The sequence below is a fragment of the Pongo pygmaeus genome, chromosome 20 (assembly GCF_028885625.2).
Source record: "Pongo pygmaeus isolate AG05252 chromosome 20, NHGRI_mPonPyg2-v2.0_pri, whole genome shotgun sequence".
Taxonomy (NCBI): Eukaryota; Metazoa; Chordata; class Mammalia; order Primates; family Hominidae; genus Pongo; species Pongo pygmaeus.
Genome location: NC_072393.2, coordinates 50,048,796 through 50,072,283, shown reverse-complemented (window position 1 = coordinate 50,072,283; position 23,488 = coordinate 50,048,796). Strand labels below are relative to the sequence as shown.

Sequence of the window (23,488 nt, the reverse complement as noted above, 5' to 3'; positions counted from 1 at the left end):
CAGGTGATCCGCCCACCTCAGCCTCCCAAAGTGCTGGGATTACAGGCGTGCGCCACAACTTGTTTATCCATTCATTGATTGAGGGACATTTGGGTTCTTTCCACCTTTTGGCTGTAGTCAATAGCATTGCTACAAACAGTGGTGTACAAGTATTTGTTTCATCACCTACTTTCAATTCTTTTGGGTATATACCTAGATATGAAATTTAGTGATTCATATGGTAATTCTATGTTGGGAACCATGAAACAACTTTCCACAGCAACTGCACCATTTTTACATTCCACCTTCAGTGTGTGAGGGTAGTAATTTCTCCACATCCTCTCCAATACTTATTTTGTATATATGTATGTATAAAATATATATGTATATGTATATGTGTGTGTGTATAAATTGAAAACGGGATCTCCCTGTGTTGTGCAGGCAGAATTGCAGTGGCTATTCACAGACAACATCTCACTACTGATCAGCATGGGAGTTTTGACCTGCTGTTTCCACCCTGGGCCAGTTTACCTCTCCTGAGGCAACCTGGTAGTCCTCTGCTCCTGGGAGATCACCATGTTGATGTCGACTTAGTGTGGACACCCAGTGGGCATAGCTCACCACACCTCAAAACTCCTGGGCTCAAACAATCCTCCTACTTCAGCCTCCCAAGTAGCTGGGACTGCAGGTGCCTGCCACCATATCGGCTATTTTCTATTTTTAAAGATGATAGCTAACATAGCTGCTGTAAAATGGTATCTCATTATTGGTTTGATTTGCATTTTCCTAATGACTAATAGTCGAGCATCTTTTCACATGATTGTTGGTAACTTGTATATCTGAAATTTCTATTTGTATCTTTGCCCATTAGAAAATTGGGTGGTTTCTCCTCTTGTTATTGAGTTGTAAGAGTTCTTTCTTTTCTTTTTAAGAAACAGAGTCTCTCTTTGTTGCCCAGGCTGGAGTGCAATGGTGCATCACACCCCACTGCAGCCTTGACCTCCCAGCCTCAAGCAATCCTTCTGCCTCAGCCTCCCGAGTAGCTGGGACCACAGGCGTGGGTCACTATGCCTGGCTACCTTTGTTTTTTTATTGCTTTTTGTTTGTTTGTTTGTTTGTTTTTTGTAGAGACATGGTTTTTGCCATGTTTCCCAGGCAGGCCTCAAACTCCTGGGCTCAAGCGATCCACCCATCTCAGCCTTCCAAAGTGCTGGGATTATAGGTGAGAGCCACCTCACCTGGTCTAAGAGTTCTTTATATATTCTGATACTAGAAGCCATGCTCTATGGTGTTTTCATGCTCTTGACAATGTTTCTGTATGCATAGCATTTTTTTTTTTTTGCTCTAGTCCAATTTATGTGAGTTTTTTTTTAGCTTGTGCATATGGTGTCTTATCTAAGAATCCATTCCAAATAAAAAGTCTTGAAGATTAACCTTTATGTTTTATTCTATGAGTTGTATAACTTAAGCTCTTACATTTGGGTCATTGATCATTTTGAGTTAATTTTTAAGTATAGTGTGAAGTGCGGATCTAGCTTCATTATGTTGCATATGTATATATATTTGCCCAGCAGTATTTGCTGAAGAGACTCTGCTTTCTCCATTAAGCAATCTTGGATCCTTCTTGAAAATCAAGTGACTTTAGATGTATGGGTTTCTTTATGGACTCTCAATTCTATTCCATTACTATAGCTTGGTAGTAAGTTTCAAAATGGGGAAGTGGGAGCCATCCATCATGTTCCTTTAAAAAAAAAAGATTTTGTCTATTTGCATCCATTGCAATTACATATGAATTTATGAATTGATTTCTGCAAAAAAAAAAAAAAAGGCTGTTTGGATTTTGATAGTGTTTGCAGTAAAACTGCAATTTTGGTTTGGGTAGTATTGTCATCATAAAAATGTGAAGTCTTCCAATCCATGAATGTCTACACAATAAGTGAATTCAGCATGATCATAGGATACATGATCAGGATACCAAAATTAATATATATATATATTATACTAGCAATGAACACATGGAAATCAAAGTTCATACCTAGATGGAAGTTCGACAAAAGATGTACAAGGGTTGTAAGATGAAAATTACAACACACTGATGAAGAAAATCCAACAACATTAAATGAATGGAGAGACATTCCATGTTTGAGGATCGTGGGACTCAATATAGCAAAAATGTTCATTCTCCTCAAATTGATACACAGGGTTAAAATAATTACTATCAAAATTCCAGCAAGATATTTTGTAGATATAAAATTATTCTAAAATTTATATGGAAAGGCAAAGGAACTAGAATATGAGTATGGTTAGGGTTGTATTCACAGTTGAAAATCTTTCATTTAACCAGAGACATTATAGGGGAGACACTCTGTAAAAAGCTGGTCTCAAACTCTTAGATTCAAGTGATCCTTCTGCCTCAGCCTCCCAAAGTGCTGGAATTACAGGTGTGAGCCACCATGCCTGGCCACTTACAAGAGACTTACAAAAGTGAGGCACTAAATTATTAAAGTAAAAATCAATAAATTACCTTGAAAAATGCCCTGTATAAATGTGATTATTATATTTTCAGCTTCAGTTTGATATCACATCACCATCAAAATCAAGGAGCACATAAAAGAAAGCAAGCTTGTTTATTTTTATTTTTATTTTTTGAGATGGAGTCTCACTCTGTCACTCAGGCTGGAGTGCAGTGGCGTGATCTCGGCTCACTGCAACCTCCACCTCCCTGGTTCAAGCAATTCCCTTGCCTCAGCCTCCTGAGTAGCTGGGATTACAGGCACACACCACCACCACACCCAGCTAATTTTTTTGTATTTTTAATAGAGACAGGGTTTCACCATGTTGGCCAGACTAGTCTCAAACTCCTGACCTCAGGCAATCTGCCAACCTTGGCCTCCCAAAGCGCTGGGATTACAGGCGTGAGCCACCACGCCTGGCCAAAAGCAAGGTTATTATACTCACTTTGGCACTGGAGAGGACCTCTCATAACTAGCAGACAATTTTCTCAGAAAACCTATGTGTAATGAATGTAGACAAGGATTCAGTGACGGCTCACTGAATTTCAGTAGACTTGAAATTCATCACTAACTAGATTTAGGAGACAGCCCCCATATCTTTAATAAAATATATTGGGCTTTAACGATAGCTGAGTTTTTCCCATTCATGAGTTTTCATCCGTAAGCCCATCACGTTGTCAGTGTTGGAAACTTCAGAAGTATGATGCACCTTCAGATGGATTAAAGTCTTCACGTTTATTAAGGAGTCCATGACAATGCTACATCTTTTACAGGTAATGAGTATGGTTAGAGTTGTCTTCACATTTGAAACCCTTTCATTTAACCAGAGACATTACAGGGGAGACACTCTATAAAAGTATGTGCTTTAAATATTCCTACTTATGTTATGTTCATCTTTATGCCAATATTTTTATGCTGTCCAATTCATCAGATTTTCTTTGTTGTTTAGTGATTCCCCCCCCCCCCCAAAAATACTAGCCTTCCCAAGTTTGTGGAAACAGTGTACTATTTTGTTGACAGAAACTAAAGAAGATCAATCAGGGGTGGTGGTCCATGCTTGTAGTCCCAGCTTCTCAGGGGGTTGAAGCAAGAGGATCACTTAGGCCCAGGAGTTCGAGGCTATAGGGCACTGTAACTGCATCTGTGAATAAGCAATCCAGCCTGGGCAACACCGAGAGACCCCATCTCAAAAACAAAACAAAATGCTGGGCGCAGTAGCTCAGGCCTGTAATGCCAGCACTTTGGGAGGCTGAGGAGGGAGAATCGCTTGAGCCCAGGAGTTTGAGACCAATTTGGGCAACATAGAGAGACCCCATCTCTACAACAAAAATTTAGCCAGGTGTGTTGCTGCATGCCTATAGTGCCAGCTTTTGAGGGGCTGAGGCAGAAGGATTTCTTGAGCCTGGGAAGTCAAGGCTGCAGGGAGCCATGATCATTCCACTGCATGCCAGTCCGGGTGACAGAGCAAGACTGTCTCAAAAGAAAAACAAAAGCCAATTCTTGCCTAATAATGGTCAGAGTTTATAGTGGTACAACCAGTTTGAAATACTTTTCGGAAGTATCTACTAAAATTAACATATTCATACCTTATAACTCTTTGCTGTCACATATATCACATTATTAAGGTTTCTCTACAGAACAGACACTGAATTTGAAGATGTGAGCCCTGACTGAAACATGTACCACAATCTCCACACTTCCATGGTTCTTCTCCAGTGTAGATCTTCTTGTGCATATCAAGATTCAAGTGATCCAGCAATCCCACTACTAGCTGTATATCCAAAGGAAAGGAAATCAGTGTGTTGAACTCCTATCTGCACTCCTATATTTATTATAGTACTATTTGCAATAGCTAACATATGGAACCAATCTAAGTGTTCATCAACAGAAAAAGGTAAAGAAAATGTGGCATACCTACACAAAGGTACACTATTTAACCATAAAAAATAATAAAATTCTGTCATTTATGGCAAGATAAAGATAAGCTTTGGAGAACATGATGTTGAATGATGTAAATTCAGGCCCAGAAAGATAAATACCACATGTTCTCACACATATGTGGAAGCTAAAAAGTTGACATCATAGAAGCAGCATAGCATTGGCTGGGCACGGTGGCTCATGCCTGTAATCTCAGCATTTTGGGAGGCCAAGGCAGGTGGACCATGTGAGGTTGGGAGTTCAAGGCTACCCTGGCCAATATGGTGAAACCCCATCTCTACTAAAAATACAAAAATTTTTAGGCATGGTCACTCACGCCTGTAATCCCAGCACTTTGGGAGGCTGAGGTGGGCGGATCACCTGAAGTCAGGAGTTCAAGTCCAGGTTGGCCAATATGGCAAAAACCCATCTCTACTAAAAATACAACAATTAGTCGGGTGTGGTGGCGGGCGCCTGTAGTCCCAGCTACTCGGGAGGCCGAGGCAGGGAGAATTGTTTGAACCCGGGAGGTGGAGGTTGCAGTGAGCCGAGATCAGGCCATTGCACTCCAGACTGGGTGACAGAGCGATACTCCGTCTCAAAAAAAAAAAAAAAAGTACAAAAATTAGCCAGGCGTGGTAGCGCGTGCCTCTAACCCCTGCTACTCAGAAGGTTTAGGCAGGAGGATCGCTTGAACCCAGGAGGTGGAGGCTGCAGTGAGCCAGGATCATGCCACTACACTGAAGCCTGGAAGACTCTGTTCTAAAAAAAAAAAAAAAGCAGAAGCAGCGTGGCATAGCAATTACTAGAAGGGAAAAGTAGGAGGGAGGGTGGATGATGAAAGATTAGTTAACAGATACGAAAGTACAGTAAGATGAAAGGAACAAGTTCTAGTGTTCCACAGCACTAAAGGTGACTATAATTAATAATAACTTATTTTCAAATAACTAGAACAGCAGTTTTTGAAGGTTCAAAACACAAAAAAATGATAAATGATCAACACAAATAAATGATAAAGGAGGTGATGGATATGCTAATAACACTGATTTGATCATTATACATTGTATACATGTATTGAAATATGCTGTAACCCATAAATATGGACAATAATTATATATCATTTAAAAATAATGATAAAATCATATCTAGATTCAAGCGCCTCTTGTAGCGCTTCCCACAGTCGTCACATTTGGATGTTTTTTCTCCACTGTGGTCTCTTTGTTGATCTCGAAGGCATGAACTGTGCTCACTGCTCTTCCCACAATCCTCACATTGGAATAGTTTTTCTCTGCTATGCAGTCTTTGATGGGTTAGATGAGTTGAGGCCCATCTGAATCCCTTTCCACACTCCTCACATTTGTAAGGCTTTTCTCCAGTGTGAATTCTTTGATGGAAACGAAGTTTTGAATTCTCAGTAAACCTCTTCCCACACTCTTCACATTTGAATGGTTTTTCTCCAGTATGGAGTCTCTTATGTCTCAAAATACCTGAGGCCCACCTGAAGCTCTTTCCACATTCCTTACAATTATAAGGTCTCTCTCCTGTGTGGACCCTCTGGTGCAAGTCAAGATTAAACTTACTAATGTAGCCCTTCCCACACTTCTGACATTTATACAGTTCTTCTTCTCTGTAGGCTCTCTGATGTGAATGGCCCTGTGAATTCATGTAAAATCTCTTCCCACATCCGTCGCACTTGAATGTTGTTTCTCCATTGTGGACCCGCTGATGTCGTGAAAGACATGAGGACCACCTGAAGCCCTTCCCACATACATTACAATTATATGGTTTGTCTCCTGTATGGTCCATCTGATGCTTACAAAGATCTTGCTTACAAGTGAAGCTCCTTCCACATTCTTCACATTTGTATAGTTTCTCTCCTGTGTGGTCCATGCAATGACTATTAAGTGCTGATCTCTGACCGAAGCTATTACTACAGGTATCACATCTAAATGATTTCTCTCGCATGTGGACCATGGAATGCCTATTAAGATTTGATCTACTATGGAAGCTCTTACTACATATATAACATTTGAATGGCTTCTCCCCAGTATGGATTCTTTGATGTTCCCGAAGCTGGGAATTGTGAATGAAAGCCTTCCCACATTCCTCACAAATATGAGGTTTTTCTCCTGTGTGTAATTTGCAATGAACATACATTCCTGATCTACGGCTGAAACTTTTCCCACACTGCTCACATTTGAATGGTTTCTCTCCGGTGTGGATTCTCTGATGAGTTTGCAGTTGTGAGTTCTGACTAAATTCCTTACTACACACATCACACTTATAGCGTTTCTCTCCCATGTGAACTTTCTGATGAATACAAAGAGCTGAGCTATAACAGAATCTCTTCCTGTACTCATTACATGTATGGGATATCTTTCCTGAGTGTAATTGTTGATGAAGATCAAGGATGGAGACATCACTGAAGAATTTTTTACACTTCCCATCCTCAGAAGGTGTCTCTCCTATGTGAATTATAGATAGTCCTGCGTCAACCTGGGAGGGGACATCACCTTGTGTGGAGAACTGAGAGCTACTGATGGAGTCTTGAGGTCTAGTTAACTCACTTGCGGTTTGTTCCCAGATTTGCTGGCAAGACCACTCTTCATGTGGTCCTGTTTCTGGAACAGACTCCAACTCAGTTTGGATCTTGCCTCCTATAAAGACACAGAATTAAGAGATGTGGGTAAGTGAAGCCTTTGTTCAGTGTTTTCAGGATTTCACTTAGGACGTGGCCTGAAACTTTACTGAATACAAGGAAGGTACAGTTTGTGTTCTCCAAGTGCACCACAGTCTCTTGTTGTCACGAAACCAATTTTGAACCACATAATGTCTCATACGTGGTAGAAACGAAAGACTTAATTTAAAATATCAATACAGTTAACGTGTTACTATTTCTACCAATTTCCTAGTTAGTCTAAATTATGTAACTACTAAATTATATATATGATGAATCAGAAGGAACTTTAAGGGTAGGAAGACTTCAAGATGGCTCACTAAAGACACCCAGAGCTTGCCTCCTCCACAAAGAGCCAAAATAATGAGTAGTGCTCACTTCAGCAGCACATATGGTAAAACTGGAATGATCAGCCCCTGCGCAAGGCCAATATGCAAATTTGTGAAGTATTTTCTTAATAAAAAATTTTAAAAAGCAAATAGATAATCATACATCAAATAGCATCTAAGAGGGATCACTGGAATTCAGCAGAGAAGTGACAGGAAACACCCGAAGCACAAAAGGAGAGCGAAGGGAGGTAGCCCTTCTGGCCGTGATCACCTGAAAGCCGGGAAAGGCTCCCAGTGCTGGGAAAGGGTAAGTGAGAGAGCCCTAGTGGTTTACATTTCTGCTGTGGACTCCAGCAATCAGCCATGAGAGAGGCCCTCGACCCCTGCGAGCCCTGAGACTAGCATAGGGGGCTACCTGGAGTCCATTCAATGGCACTCAGAGAGGGTGCTCATGATGGGACCCACACAATTCCCAAGACTCAAGCAGCTATGGCACAGCGCTATTTTGAGAGCCGCACCCCCACCAGACTGCATTTTGCCCTGGGGCCCAACAGCCTTTGCATCTCCAAATCCCTGAAGCCCCATCGACATGCCCCCACATCCACCCGGAGGGTTACAGTAATGCCTGTTAGACCCAGCAGTATGGCAGAGTCCCCAGCAATCTAGGCCACATAGTGTCCCATACTCTGGGGAATGGGCCATGCAGCACACCAGGGAGGCTGCCCCCAGTACAGTACAAAGGGACCCAAAGTGTGTGCACTCACCAGAGCTTGAAAGCTGCCTCTCTGGGGCTGCTGCCTCTAACGGCAATGCTACCTCACCCCCAGCAGCAGGGCCACTGTACACTTACATATGTTCTCATTCTGAGGAAAGGTTCTCCGCACACTCTGCCACTGCCACCCAAGCACACCTCCTAAAGGCATGGGGAGTCCCTTGCACTGCCCACCACAACCTGTGCCTGTGCACAGGACAAGCCTACTTCACTTGGTACTGCCCATCTCAGTGCCAGAGCATGACACAGAGGGACCTGGGGACTGCTCTACCCTGTCTTGCCTCAGGCACATGTGTGCACAAACAGGAGACCTGACAAAGACCCAGCTTGTGTGCTGCCAGTGCTGGAGCATGCCATCTGGGGACCTAGGGATCATGCCGCCTCTTCCACCACAGCCTATATCTGCCTGCACCACTGAAAGGCCAGAGGACAGGCTCACCTGGCCTGGCGTCATTCCTCCACTACCTAAGCATACCACTTGGGGCTGTTGAGATCACCCTGCCATGTTGGTTGCCCCAGGCATGAGCATGTACCATGCAGGGAGCTTTACAACAGACCCAGAACCCTACCGCAGGTGCCCAAGCATGCTGTCTGGAGACCTAAGGATTTCCCTGCCCTGATAACCACCACTGGCATCTGTGTACTCCTCCTAGTGATCTGAGGACAGGTCCTACAAGCCTGCTGCCACCATCACCGCTGACACTCACCTGCACACACCATGTGGGGGCCTCAGGACTGGCCCACCCACCCCATCATCACTACCTCTAACACCAGTACACATAGCCTTGAAATCTGAGGGTTATCCTGCCACCACTATTGGGTACTGTGCTCAGTACCTGGGTGACAGAATCATTTGCAATGCAAACCTCAGCATCACACAATATACCCAGGTAACAAGCCTGCACATGTACCTCCTGAATCTTAAAATAAAAATTGAACAGCTAAAAGTCCTCCTCTTAAGACATTCTATTCCAGTGGGTAGAGATGACAGCTAAATAGAAATATATAAGACACAGTATAAGACAACACCAGAAGGGTAAAAATAGGATGGTATTCCATTCTATTTATATAGAGAATTTATTTTTTTTTGAGACAGAGTCTCACTCTGTCACCCACGCTAGAGTGTAGTGGCACAATCTCAGCTTACTACAACCTTTGCCTCCTGGGTTCAAGTGATTCTCGTGCCTCAGCCACCCGAGTAGCTGGGATTACAGGACTGTGCTACCATACCCAGCTAATTTTTGTATTTTTAGTAGAGTCAGGGTTTCGCCATGCTGACCAGGCTGGTCTCAAACTCCTGGCCTCATGCTATCTGCCTGCCTCAGCCTCCCAAAGTGCTGGGATTACAGGCGTGAGCCACCACGCCCGGCTGGTATTTTAAATAGAGTGGTCAAAGAAGGCCTTTCTCATGATATTAAAACTGAACAGAGACCAGAATAAAGGAAGGGTCAGAAGGTCCTGAGGTGAAAGAGTATTCCAATCAGAAAGAAGAGCATGTATAAACTCTAAGACAGAAGCTTCTGTAGTAGACAGAACAATGGTCCTTGAAAGATGTCCACATCCAATTCCCAGGACCTATGAACCTGTTATGTTATACAGCAAGAGATATTAAGGCTACAGATGCAATTAAGGTCACTAGTCAGCTAAAGAGAGAGTCGGAAGGTCATTCTAGATTATGCAGGAGTGACCAATCCAATCGCAAGGGACCCGAAAGGTGGAAAACAGAGGCTTAAGAAGGGTGGCGGCATGACTATGGAAGAATGGTTACAGATGCAATGTAGCTGCTTTTGAAGATGGAGGAAGGGAAACAATAGCCAAGGAGTGTGGACAGTGCCTAGGGATTGGTAAACTAAAGTGAAGCCTTCTCCCCAAGAACATCTAGACAGGAACAAAGCCCTAGGGACACCCTGATTTTTGTCCAGTGAGATGTGTCAGACTTCAGGTCTGAAGAACAGAAAGATAATTGTTTGTTGTTTAATCTGCTAAGTGTGTGGTCACTGAGTACCAGCAACAGGCAATACAGTGTCCCTGGCAGGATGGAGAAACAGCAGGGAGTACAACATGGCTGGAAAATGGAGATGTAGTCAGAGAGGCAGCGGGGGATGAAGAGCAGATCAAGGGTCTCTAAAAGGCACTTAAAGCGGTTGTAACATTAATACAAATAAGAAGCCATAAAGGCTTTTAAGCTGAGGAACGGCAATCTGACTTACATTTCCTAAGGATCACTTTGGCTGCTATGAGAAAAACAGATGGCAGGGTGGGAAGAGGGATTGCGGGAGCAGGACAACCAGTAGGAAGGAGGTAAGAATCCAGGAAACAGGTTTGGCCATTTACACCAGGGCAATGGAGTTGGGCAATGGACAGAAGTAAAACAGATGGAAGGGTCATGTACAAGGATGCATGGTTGCTTGGTTCTTACCTGAATTCCCTTCTCTTTGGGTTGCTGTCTCCATCATCCAAAACTTTTCTTCTCTTCGGAAGTGAAAAGTATCTCGGTGGGAAGGTTGATGCCCTGTGAACAAAGTCACATGCTTAATCCCAATACATCTTAGGTAAAATTTACTAAAAATTTAGGTTCTCACTGCACACTCGAACTTGAATGCTGATATGGTTTGCGGTGTCCCCACCCAAATCTCATCTTGAATTGTAGTTCCCATAATCCCCACATGTCATAAGAGGGACCTGGTGGGAGGTAATTAAATCATGGGGGCAGTTTCCTCCATGCTGTTCTCGTGACAGTGGATGAGTTCTCACGAGATCTGATGGTTTTATAAGAGGCCTTTCCCCCTTTGCTTGGCACTTCTTCCTGCTGCACTGTGAAAAAGGTGCCTTTCTTCCCCTTGACTTTCCACCGTGACTGTAAGTTTCCTGAGGCCCTCCCAGCCATGCGGAACTGTGAGTCAATGAAACGTCTTTTCTTTATAAATCACCCAGTCTTGGGTATTTCTTCATAGCAGCGTAAGAACAAACTAATACAAACACCCTAGGATACAAAGCCATTCCTAGGGCCTGATGTTCCATTACAGAGGGTGCCCATGCTCACCCACTGAGAGCAGGTTCCTGAAGTTCTCCAGCATCACATCTCGGTACAGCTTCCTCTGGGCAAGGTCCAGCAGCCCCAGCTCCTCCTCGGTGAAGACCACAGCCACATCCTTGAAGGTTACTGCCTCCTACAACATCAAACATATGTAATCCCAATCTCATGACCAGTGATTCCTGGGAGAAGGGTGGCAGTGAGCAGGTGAAGGGGATGAGTGAGAAGTTGCTGTGGATCTTGAGAGATGTAGGTCAACTTACAGATTTCCATTCATTCTGTCTGTAGCCTGGCAATGACACACACTGATTTTCTGGAGCTCCACCAGAAGTGCAATGATTAAAAAGTCCTATAGGTTTACTTTGTGCACTTATTGAGTCTCCTTGTAAGTAACCCTCTAGGACTCTAAATGCAGCATCCTGGGCTATGCATATATAGGTTTCAATGAATCATGCCAGTTGCCCCAGCAACATTTAGCAATTCAGTCCCAACCTTGTTTGATAATGCCCATTGTTCTCTCTCGTACTTGAACCCTGGATATAGTCATTTTTCTTTTTTTTTTTAATTTTTATTTTTTGAGACAGAGTCTTGCTCTGTCACCCAGGCTGGAGTGCAGTGGCGCTATCTCGGCTCAGTGCAACCTCTGCCTCCTGGGTGCAAACAATTCTCCTGCCTCAGCCTCCCGAATAGCTGGGATTACAGGCACCCACCACCATGCCTGGCTAATTTTTGTATTTTTAGTAGAGACGGGGTTTCACCATGTTGGCCAGGCTGGTCACGAACTCCTGACCTTAGGCGATCTGCCTGCCTCGGCCTCCCAAAGTGCTAGGATTACAGGCGTGAGCCACTGCACCCGGCCGACGTTTTCTAATATCTGCCAAACTAACAAGTTTACGGTGACCTATGTGGGACAGCTATGGAGTGGCTTCTCTGTATTCAAGACACAAACTACATATATTAATTGCAGCATTGAATGTCATGATCTGGAGCCAGTGTGCCTATGATCACACTGAGCGTGTGTGATCATTCACAAGGCTCAATCCCAAGGCTCTGTGCCTTTGCCTTCCCAGCCACATAACCTTGGATAAGTTTGCCTACATGCATTCGTTTCCTTTCTGTATAAAGACTGTCACATCAGTTTTCTCCAGGAATAAACAAGAGAATATAAATGGGGAAAGTCTCTAGCACAGACTAGGTATTTAATTAACATTAATTTTATTACCTTTTTTTCTTTTTTTCTGAGACGGAGTTTCGCTCTTGTTGCCCAAGCTGGAGTGCAATGGTGCAAACTCAGCTCATGGCAACCTCTGCCTCCCCAGTTCAAGCAATTCTCCTGCCTCAGCCTCCTGAGTGGCTGGGATTACAGGCATGCGCCACTATGCCCAGATAGTTTTGTATTTTTAGTAGAGACAGGGTTTCTCCATGTTGGTCAGGCTGGTCTCAAACTCCTGATCTCAGGTGATCTGCCCGTCTTGGTCCCCCAAAGTGCAGGGAATATAGGCGTGAGCCACCGCACCCGGCTGGTAATGTCCTTTATTCGTATTTCTTTGGATTTTTTCTTATAACTTTCATTATAGTTATCTATTTCATTTCATGTCGGCATAGTATTACAGGGAACTGATGATCTATCTTTACTCTAAATAATGAATATTTAATTTTATGTAGTTTTCATTATTACCAATCCCGCAAAGAAAATCGTGTTATGTGGACCTTACTCTCCCGTCTGATTATTGAAAATAATTTTGGCCAGGTGTGGTAGCTCACGCCTGTAATCCCAGCACTTTCGGAGGCTGAGACAAGCAAATCATTTGAGCTCTGGAGTTCGAGACCAGCCTTGGCAACATAGCAAAACTCTGTCTCTACAAAATATACAAAAATTAGCCGGGCATGGTGGCACGTGACTATAATCCCAGACACTTGGGAGGCTGAGACAGAAGAATCATTTGAACCCAGGAGGCGGAGGTTGCAGTGAGCCAAGATTGCACCACTGCACTCCAGCTTGGGCAACAGAGCAAGACTCTGTTTCAAAAAAGAAATAAAATAATAAAGTAATTAATTTAATTAAATAAAATAATTTCAAACCAGGTGCAGTGATTCACACCTGTAATCCCAGTGCTTTAAGAGGCTAAGGTGGGGGGATTGCTTGAATTCAAGAGTTCAAGACCAGCCTAGGCAACACACCAAGACACCATCTTTATAAATTTTTAAACTAGCCGGGCATCGTGGTATGCGCCTGTAGTCCTAGCTGCTTGGGAGGCTGGGACAGGAAGATCTGGACCCCAGGGGTTCAAGGCTGCAGTGGGCTACACTTACATCACTGTACTCTATCCTGGGCAACAGAGCAAAACTCTGTCTCTAAAGAATAAGAATAAACGAAAATAAAATAATTTCAAATGAAAATGAAAGTGTCAAAAAATAAGAATGTTTAAAATTGTGATCATATATGTCAGATCTCAATTTTTTATCAAACTCCAAAATCTTTCAAGGGGATACATTACCCTGGTTTTTCTTAAAATAGCCAAATGCAGATTATCAAATTTCCTGTGATTTTGATAATCTCATTAGAGAGAATTCACCTTATTAATCCCCTGTATTTGATTATAAATAATACTCTCACCTTTTCAAATATGTATTGGCCACTTCTATTTCTTCTCTAAAATTTACCAATTAATGTACTAATGTCCTTTATTCATATTCCTTTGAATTTTTTTCTCCATTCTGTACATAAGATTCTTATTTTGGATTGTGTCTTTTTCAGGTATCAAAGTGGTAAATATTTTCACCTTAGGCTGTTATATTTCCTGGTAACACTCTACAAGCCATCTTTGCCATTAGGAATTTAAAGATTTTCTATAATGAGTATAGCAATCACTGTCCTTTGGTGCCTGGTGTACTAGGTGCACCTGAGGAGGTGGCACAACAGGAAGAGAAGAGGTCCCCTGAGGAGGGGTCAGGGAGGAGCTATGTCACCAGTGGTTGTCATCACTCAAGAGGGCACTCCAAACACCCATACCAGAAGGCACAGGTCCTTCAATGGAGAATCCTCTTTCTTCTTCTCTCTCTTTTTCAATTTAGCAAAATAGCTAACATGCCGACCCTGGGTTTCCTCTCTGAACCTCAGCAGGTTTCTCATATTTCACATATTTAAGAGGAAGATGATGCTGAGAATTGCATCATTCAGCTGTTCTGAGGAACAAACAAAGGAATAGAACACAGTGACTAGAGAATCTTCTGATATCATGGACATTTGAAACTAAAGCTACCAAAACTAAAAAACTAAAAAAAAAAAAAAAAAAAAAAAAAAAAACTGATTACATTCAGGGTTCAAGTATGAGAACCCTGGGCATTATCAAACAAAGTTGAGACTGAATTGCTAAATGTTGCTGGAGCAACTGGCAAGATTCACTGAAACCTATATATGTGCAGCCCAGGATGCTGCATTTTGGTCAAACTCCTTAATACATAAAGGAATAAGAAAAGACTAGTAAATAAAATACACACAATGCATGACTTAAGCATGGGGAAAACAAAAGCTAGCTCTTCCTATGTGAAAATCTCCAGAAATCCTTGTGTGAAGCCACAGTTACAGCCTGCTGTGCCGTGCCACATGTGGATATTTTATCTACAAAACAACCAACGTGGCACATGTCAAAAGTACTCTTTCAAAACTGAGCTCCTAGTGCCTGTGAGTATAAAGTAGTTAAAAAGAAACATCGGCAGGTGTGGTGGCGCACACCTGTAATCCCAGCACTTTGGGAGGCCAAGGTGGGCAGATCACTTGAGGCCGGGAGTTCGAGACCAGCCTGGCCAACATGATGAAACCCCGTCTTTACTAAAAATACAAATATTAGCCAAGTGCGATGGTGTGCGCCTGTAATCCTAGCTACTCGAGAGGCTGAGGCAGGAGAATCGCTTGAACCCAGGAGGCGGAGGTTGCAGTGAGCCAAGATTGCGCCACCATACTCCAGTATGGGCGACAAAGCAAGACTCTGTCTCGAGGAAAAAAAAAAAAAAGGAGCATCAATTCAATGGCAACATGATGCAACCATAAATAATGAACATTACATAATATTAAACAAAAAGAACACAATTTAGATAAGTATCAATACAAATACAGTTATAAATATACATGAGGACTAGCATGAGAAAATAAAAATGCCTAATTAGTGAGAAAAGATGTAGTGAAATGGGAGAATTGTTCCTTCTCACTAAATTTCTACTCGTAACATAAATAATGGTAAAAGTAAACAAAATCAAATCCAAACGCAAATTCAACACAAAAGAAACAAGGAAGCACCTGGCACACAACAGGTGCACAAATAACTGTTGTTCTCCTTGAGTCTTCCCAAGACTGAGAAAAACACGTGACAATCTTAAGTAGGAAAACAGAATTTGAACAGCAAAACAGACCAGACTTACTCACTTTGAACATGGTCATTTTTCCTCCTCCTTTGGGGAATTTGCAGAGTTCTCAGTTATGCAGTTCAAGGGAAGACAGAATTGTGCCTGGAACGTGCCATGGAAGGCAAATAAAAAGAGACATGAAGGGGTGGTCAGGGATGCCACCCAACAATACGAACATGTGTTGTGAATTAGCACTTGAATGTTCACAGCAGCATTATTCATAATAACCCAAAATTGCACACAACCAAAATGCCTTCCTATGGGTAAATGGACAAATTGTCACCTATCCATACAATGAAATCTTCCTTGGAAATGTAAAGAAATGAAATATTGACTCATGCTACAACATGCATGAACCCTGGAAACATTATGTTAAATGAAAGAAACCAGTCACAAAAACCCATAGACTGTATGATCGCATTTATAGGAAATGTTCAGAATAGGCAAATGTATACTAGAGAAAGTAGATTAGTGGTTGCTTCACATTTGAGGTGAGAATGAGGCTTAACTATAAATGGGCACAGTGAGTCCAACTGGGAGATGAAAATGATCTAAACTGAATCATGATCATGGTTATTCCACTTCACAAAATTCCTAAAAATCATTGAGTTCCATGCCTGAAATGGGTGAAAGCTATATGTCAAATACATCTTGATAGAATTGGAAAAAATAATTGTTAATCTACATGTCATTGAAATCAGTAAGACTGAATTCTGAGTCCATATCAATAGTTTATAGTTGAATGAAGGAATGAATAAATGGGGGAGAAATGGAAACTCTTCTTTACAGTAGAATGTCCACTAAGCATGTATCTCCCCATAAGGAACTTTATTATTTTCAAAATTTAAAAAAAGTAACTTCACAGTGGACAAATCTGAAAGACTTCATCTTGGCCAAGTGAACAAAGTTGAGATCACCAGTGAAGGGACAAACCAACATTATTTGGAGACTTATGTTGCAATGAAAAGGACACTTCACCACTACTATGGTATCCCTGCCAATCATGCATAATCTAAACCTAAACATGAAATTTACCAGACAAACCCCAAATGAATGTCTTTCTGCAAAACAACTTGCCTATACTCTTCAAAAAACCATGCATATAAAAGACAAAGGCTGTGGAATCCTTCTAGATTAAACAAAAGTATAGAAATGTGACAATAAAGACAACGCATAAAATTGGACTTTGAATGGGGTTACAGGTAAAAAGTGGGGCAAGGGATAGTTATAAGGACCAAAATAAGAAACTGAATAAATTTAAATATGGAAGCTGCAGATTAGATAACAATGTTATGTAATATGGTATCCAACACTATCTAATAAATAACACTACAACTACTATTAGTAGCTTTTCAACAGATGTGATATGTAATAGATAACAATATTATTTAATATAATATTTAATTATTTTTTTGAGACAGAGTCTCACTCTGTCATCCAGATCAGAGCGCAGGGGCGCCATCTCAGCTCACTGCAGCCTCTGCCTCTCAGGTTCAAATGATTCTTATACGTCAGCCTCCCTAATAGCTGGGATTACAGGTGCACGCCCCCTCAAATTTTAAAAAAGTAATTTCACAGTGGACAAATCAGCTAATTTTTGTATTTTTAGTAGAGATGGGGTTTCTCCATGTTGGCCAGGCTGGTCTTGAACTCCTGGCCTCAAGTGATCCACCTGCCTCGGCCTCCCAAAGTGCTACAATTACAGACATGAGCCACCATGCCTAGCCAGTATAATATCTAATAGTATCTAGCATGTTATGTGAAACCCTATAACCAGCCCTTCCTAAACACCTCTTACCAAGACACCCCACAATTATCTTGAAATGTAGGCTTCTTTGCTGCAGAAAGCTACAAGCAACTGTCTCTGGCTACAGGTATGTTCCTGGTGGTATCTGGGTGATCAGCAACAACAAAGCAAACAGGAAAAATGTAAACATTTGGCAAATTTGGGTAAAGAGTATATGAGAATTTCTAACACCATTTTTGCAATTTTTCTATAGGTTTCAAATAATATGAAAATAAAATGTTAAAAACTTTTTTTTTTTTTTTTTTGAGACCGGGAGGCAGAGGATGCAGTTTCGCTCTTGTTGCCCAGGCTGGAGTATAATAGTGCAATCTTGGCTCACCGCAACCTCCGCCTCCCGGGTTCAAGCGATTCTCCTGCCTCAGCCTCCCGAGTAGCTGGGATTACAGGCATGCGCCACCATGCCTGGCTAATTTTGTATTTTTAGTAAAGATGGGGTTTCTCCATGATGGTCACCCAACCTCAGGTGATCCGCCCACCTCGGCCTCCCAAAGTGCTGGGATTACAGGCGTGAGCCACTGCGCCCGGCCAATATCAGGAAACATTTACCAAAAAAAATGAGATAACAATGAGATAAATTAGGATGAGCATGATATAACATATAAGTTCACTAGTTATTTCCCTCTTGGCAGTTTTTCCAAATTTCCATAGTTAAACACATAAGAGAAAACACACTTTTTTAATTATAAAATTTTGTTTAAATGTTTATAAATAAATATGCAAATATACCAAAGAAAGATCAAAAAGAAATGCACCGGGTGCGGTGGCTCACGCCTGTAATCCCAGCACTTTGGGAGGCCGAGGCTGGTGGATCAGGAGTCAGGAGATCAAGACCATCCTGGCTAACACGGTGAAACCCCATCTCTACTAAAACTACAAAAAAATTAGCCGGGCGTGGTGGTGGGCGCCTGTAGTCCCAGCTACTCAGGAGGCTGAGGCAGGAGAATGGCGTGAACCCGGGAGGCGGAGCTAGCAGTGAGCCGAGATCGTGCCACTGCACTCCAGCCTGGGCAACACAGCAAGACTCTGTCTCAAAAAAAAAAAAAAATGCACTCGAAGTTTAACAGTTACTATCTTTACATGCTGGATTCATGGGTAATTATAAACTTGTACTACTCGTATTTCTCCAATTTCTGAACGCTCCACAATGATACCGTTGCATAACAAGTGAAATATTTGTAATAAATGAAATAGTTTTAATGAATGAAATAGTTGACAAACTCCCAGAACAGTCCAAGCCCACGAGCCTTGCTCTCAAGGTCCCTTCAATCAAGTCCTAGCTTGCTTTCCCCACCAGATTCCAGCTAGTTCCTCTGCCTCAATGAGAATATATCCAAAAGTTTATCAACTAAGGCTCTGACCTGTGATGCCCAGGTTTCAACCGCAGCTCCACCTCTTACTACTTAGGTGACTATTCTCAGATAACTCCTGCTCCTTTGTATCTCACTCATCTTTAAAACGGCAAAAAGTAGTACCTCTCCACAGAGCCACGGTGTGGCGAAAATGTGATTATTTGTATAAAGCCCTTGGGATAAAGTTACCAATTGAGGCTTAATTATTATCAACACCCATGCCTGAGGCCACATCCTACACTCTCGGTTGGGGTGAGCATCTCTGTAAAAGAAAAAAAGCCAAGGACCACTCTCAGAGCTTTGCCCTCAGTAGCCAAGAAGTCCCTCCCTGCGGCTCTTTTTGAGAATCAGGCTGGGGAAGGAGAAAGCTGTGAAACACCCTGACCGCGTTGCCATCCCGCATGAAAGTTAAATGTTCCTCTCCCTTCGTGGAAGTGGACACAACCCTCGCCTTCCTAAAAAGAGGTCAGAAGCGTCCGGGATCACCCAGCGTCCTGCAGGAATCAGAGACACGGGCGGGGGTCCCTGTAGCTGGAGCTCTGACCCCATCCGGGGACCTGACAGGCTTCGTGGGAAATTAACACTAAGAAGAGACCACCAGTCACTAAGGGAGGGACTGCTTTAAGGCTTTCATTTCTGTTACCTCTTCCAGTTCCCAAAACGATTTCATTAGGATGGTCCTGAAGTCCCCATTTTAAAGAACACCAGTGGGAGGTACAGGGAGATTAATAACATCCCAACCCTAAACTGTGAGAAAGTAGCCTCACAGGTGGGATGGAGGGAGGCGGACGGAGCGAGCTGAGAGCCCCTAAAAACCCTCAAACCAGGCGAGACGCGTCCCGACCAAGTCCCAACCCCCAGCCTCATCCCCGGGGACGCGAGGACAGCCCCGAGACCAAGAAGGCTCCGCTGACAAGAACGAAAAGAGCGGCCGTTGTCCCTCCAAACCTCCGTTTTCCAACGAGATTCCTTCTCCCCTTAGTCAACTTCCAGGTGGTTGCGAGCCAGCATCGTAAGGGGACACGTTTAGAAGGATCGACAAGACACAGGACTGACACCGAACTACCACCGAATGCACTGCAGCAACCTCACCCCCCGGGAGCGGAAGTGCCCCTACCGGGCGCAGCGTGTGAACTACATTTCCCAGAATTCCCCGGATACGCCGTCCTGCGCCTACTTGCTCGTCATTCAACAGATCTCCTGTGCTACACTTCCTTGACTGCCAAAGGAGACGTTCTGTAGTATCACCCTCCAGCGGGAAGCGTGGGACTCCGCGGTGCTCTTTGACTACACTTCCCGCAGTGCCCACGAGGAATGAATCCCACAGACCCGAGCGCCTGGTGAGCAATATGGACTGTGGCCCTGAGAGTGGTCCTTCCCTCTCCCTGCGTCCTCGAGAGAAAATACTGAAAAGACAGGAATTCCTGAAGTCTACACGCCTCCCATGATGACAGGAGTGTTACTGAAAGAGAACAAAGCAAGGAGATACAATCTTCAAGGAGTTAGCGGGGAGTGACTGTGGAGCGGTCAAGAGATGGCTGAAAGGCTAATATACGAGACGCTAACAGTATGAGGCTAAATCCAAGAGCTTAAATAAGGGGCCAGGAAAAATGGTTTGGGAGAGGCATTGAGTGGTGCACCAGCCCCTGTTCCAGACACTGTTGTACCACTGGTTTGGCAAGAAAAACAACCACAGTTTAAGTGTTTAAGAGGGCTGTAAGAGTTAAAGAGAAAAAAAACAAAACACGAAAAGCGGCTCAACAGTCAAAGACAGGTTCGTTTTGGAGAATAAATCTGAGAGGGGCTTCTGGCCGATTGCGGTCAGGAGCGCTCTCTCTTACAGACTAAGAGTATGTATTGGTTTTAAAAGGGTGAGAGAGCTTATCACAGGCTTAGAATGTTTCTGTGTTGGGGAGAAGTCTGTTGTGGGGTTGGAATATCTCTGGTTGGAGGGGAGGTTATCTTGGGACTGACATCTCTCCAACGGAGGGGAGGTTATCTCGGGGCTGGCATGTCTCTGGTCAGGGAGGGGTTTATCTTATGGTTGGAATGTTTCTGGTTGGAGATGTCATTTGTGGTTTATGGTCATGCTGACCTTAGCCATTAGGCTGATGCCCTTTGGATTTAGGCAGTTTTTGATCAACACGAACTTTAAAATGGCAGTGCTTGTCCAAGATGGCAATGCTGCTGCCCTGTCAAGGGCCAATATGGAGGGCCAGTTGCCCTCCTGGAAAAGCTATCTTCCCACTTTTAAAGTTTTCATATTAACATTCTTTAGACGTGGAAATGCCACATTTCAGAGAAATTAAACTGCTTAGTATTGTGAAAGGAAAATATCTTGGGCCCCCAAAATCACTAAGGAAACCTCAAGCTGGAAATCACTTACGGCAAACCTGCCTCCCATTCTATTCAAAGCCACTCCTCTATCTGTCCTTGCTATCACGAGAACAGCATGGCAAAGACCCACCCCATGATTCCATTACCTCCTACTAGGTCCCTTTCATGATATGTGGGAATTATGGGAACTATAATTCAAGATGAGATTTGGGTGGAGACACAGCCAAACCATATCAATATGTGTAGATTTCTTATTTTCCATTATTACTTAAAGCACATTTCTAACTCTGCTATGGTCATGTAACAACATATCCTAGAAATCACTTCATGTACAGTACATTCTTTTTAGCACCGCGTAAAGTAGAAAATCCAGAAATAAATTTCTACACCTACAGTGAACTCATTTTCAACAAAGGTGCTAAGTATATGCATTGCGAAAAGGACAGTCTCTTCAATAAATGGTGCTAGAAAAACATGATATCCACATATAGAAGAATGAAACTTCACCCCTATTGTTCACCATATACAAAAATAAAATCGAAATGGATTAAAGACTTAAATCTAAAACCTCGAACTATGAAACTACTACAAGAAAACAATGGGGAAATACTCCAGGACATTGGTCTGGGCAAAGATTTCTTGAGTAATACCCCAAAAGCATAGACAACCAAAGCAAAAATGGACAAATGGGATCACGTCAAGTTAAAAAGCTTCTGCACAGCAAAGGAAGCAATCAACAATGTGAAGAGCCAACCCACACAATAGGAGAAAATATTTGCAAATTATCCATCTGACAAGGGATTAATAACCAGAATATAAGGAGCTCAAACCCAATAGGAAAAAAATTAATAATTCAATTTAAAAATGAGCAAAATATCTGAATAGACATTTCTCGAAAGAGGGCATACAAATGGCAAACAGGTATATGAAAAGGTGCTCTACATCATAGATCATCAGATAAATGCAAATCAAAACTACCATGAGATATCTCACTCACTCCAGTTAAAATAGCTTTTATTCAAAAGACAGGCAATATCAAATGTTGGTGAGGATGTGGAAGGAGTGAGGGAGGGAATCCTCGCACATTGTTGGTGGGAATGTAAATTAGTACAACCACTGCGGAGAACAGTGTGGAGGTTCCTCAAAAAATTAAAACCACATCAAAGTGATATCTGCACCCTCCCCTGCAATGTTTATTGCAGCACTATTCACAATAACCAAAATTTGGAAGCAACCTAAGTGTCCATCAACAGATGAATGGATACAGGAAATGGACATATACACAATGGAGTACTATTCAGCCACAAAAAGAATGAGATTTTGTTATTTGCAAAAATATGATGGAACTGGAGGACATTACGTTCAGTGAAATAAGTCAGGCACAGAAAGACAAACTTCACATGTTCTCACTTATTTGTAGGAGCTAAAAATTAAAACAATTGAATGCATGGAGATAGAGAGCAGAATGTTGGTTACCAGAGGGAGGGAAAGGTAGGGTTGGTGGTGAGGGAAGTGGGGATGGTTAGTGGGTACAAAAATATACTTAGATAGAATGAATAAGATCTAGTATTTGATAGCACAACAGAGTTACAGTCAACAATAATTTATTGTACATTTGAAATAACTAAATGAGTATGGATTGTTTCTAACACACACAAAAAACTGATAAATGCTTGTGGTAACAGATACCCCATTTACCCTGATGTGATTATTATGCATTGTATGCCTGTATCAAAATATATACTCCATATGTGTACCCATAAAAATCAGGATTTTTTTTTAGGCTGGGTGCAATGGCTCATGCCTGTAGTCCCAGCACTTTGGGAGGCTGAGGTGGGCAGATTACTTGAGTGCAGGAGTTCGAGACCAGCCTAGGCAACATGGAGGAACCTCATCTCTACAAAAAAATACAAAACTTAACCAGAGGCAGTGGTGCACGCCTGTAGTCTCAGCTGCTCAAGAGGCTGAGGTGGAAGGATGGTTTGAGCCCAGGAGGCCACCACATCCAGCTAGTTGTATTTTTAGTAAAGGCAGGGTTTCACCATGTTGGCCAGGCTGGTCTTGAACTTCTGGCCTCAAGTAAACTGCCCACCTCAGCCTCCCAAAGTGCTGGGATTACAGGCATGAGACACTATACCCAGCCCTTTGCCCATTTTTTTAATTGGGTGGTTTCTGTTATTGAGTTGTAAGAATTCTTTATCTAATCTGGATAGTAGAACTCATGCTGTATGGTCTTTTCATGTTCTTGACAATGTCCATGTATGCATAGCATTTTTTAAAACTTAGGTCCCATTTAGTTATTTTTATTTGCTTTTGCTTATGTTGTTTCATTGAAGAATCCATTCCAAATAAAGTCAGGAAGATTTACTT

The 23,488-nt window shown here is 42.6% G+C and overlaps 1 protein-coding gene across 5 annotated transcripts; it reads right to left on the bottom strand.

The window, feature by feature from the left end:
• Window positions 1-2,602: 2,602 nt before the first annotated feature.
• Window positions 2,603-21,950, bottom strand: ZNF284 (zinc finger protein 284). Of its 5 annotated transcripts, XM_063658084.1 has the most exons (7): window positions 19,730-21,950; window positions 17,424-17,517; window positions 15,645-15,727; window positions 11,231-11,357; window positions 10,607-10,699; window positions 6,977-7,066; window positions 2,603-6,286 (listed from the first exon to the last, which is right to left on the bottom strand). In XM_063658084.1, the coding sequence occupies exons 3-7, from the start codon at window positions 15,657-15,659 to the stop codon at window positions 5,520-5,522; spliced, it is 1,092 nt and encodes a 363-aa protein (XP_063514154.1). In that variant the 5' UTR covers window positions 15,660-15,727; window positions 17,424-17,517; window positions 19,730-21,950; the 3' UTR covers window positions 2,603-5,519. The 5 variants fall into 5 exon arrangements, with proteins under 5 accessions (XP_063514154.1, XP_063514152.1, XP_063514153.1 ...); XM_063658082.1 differs by having other exon boundaries at window positions 2,603-7,066; XM_063658083.1 differs by lacking the exon at window positions 17,424-17,517 and having other exon boundaries at window positions 2,603-7,066; window positions 19,696-21,950.
• Between the last annotated feature and the right edge of the window lie 1,538 nt (window positions 21,951-23,488).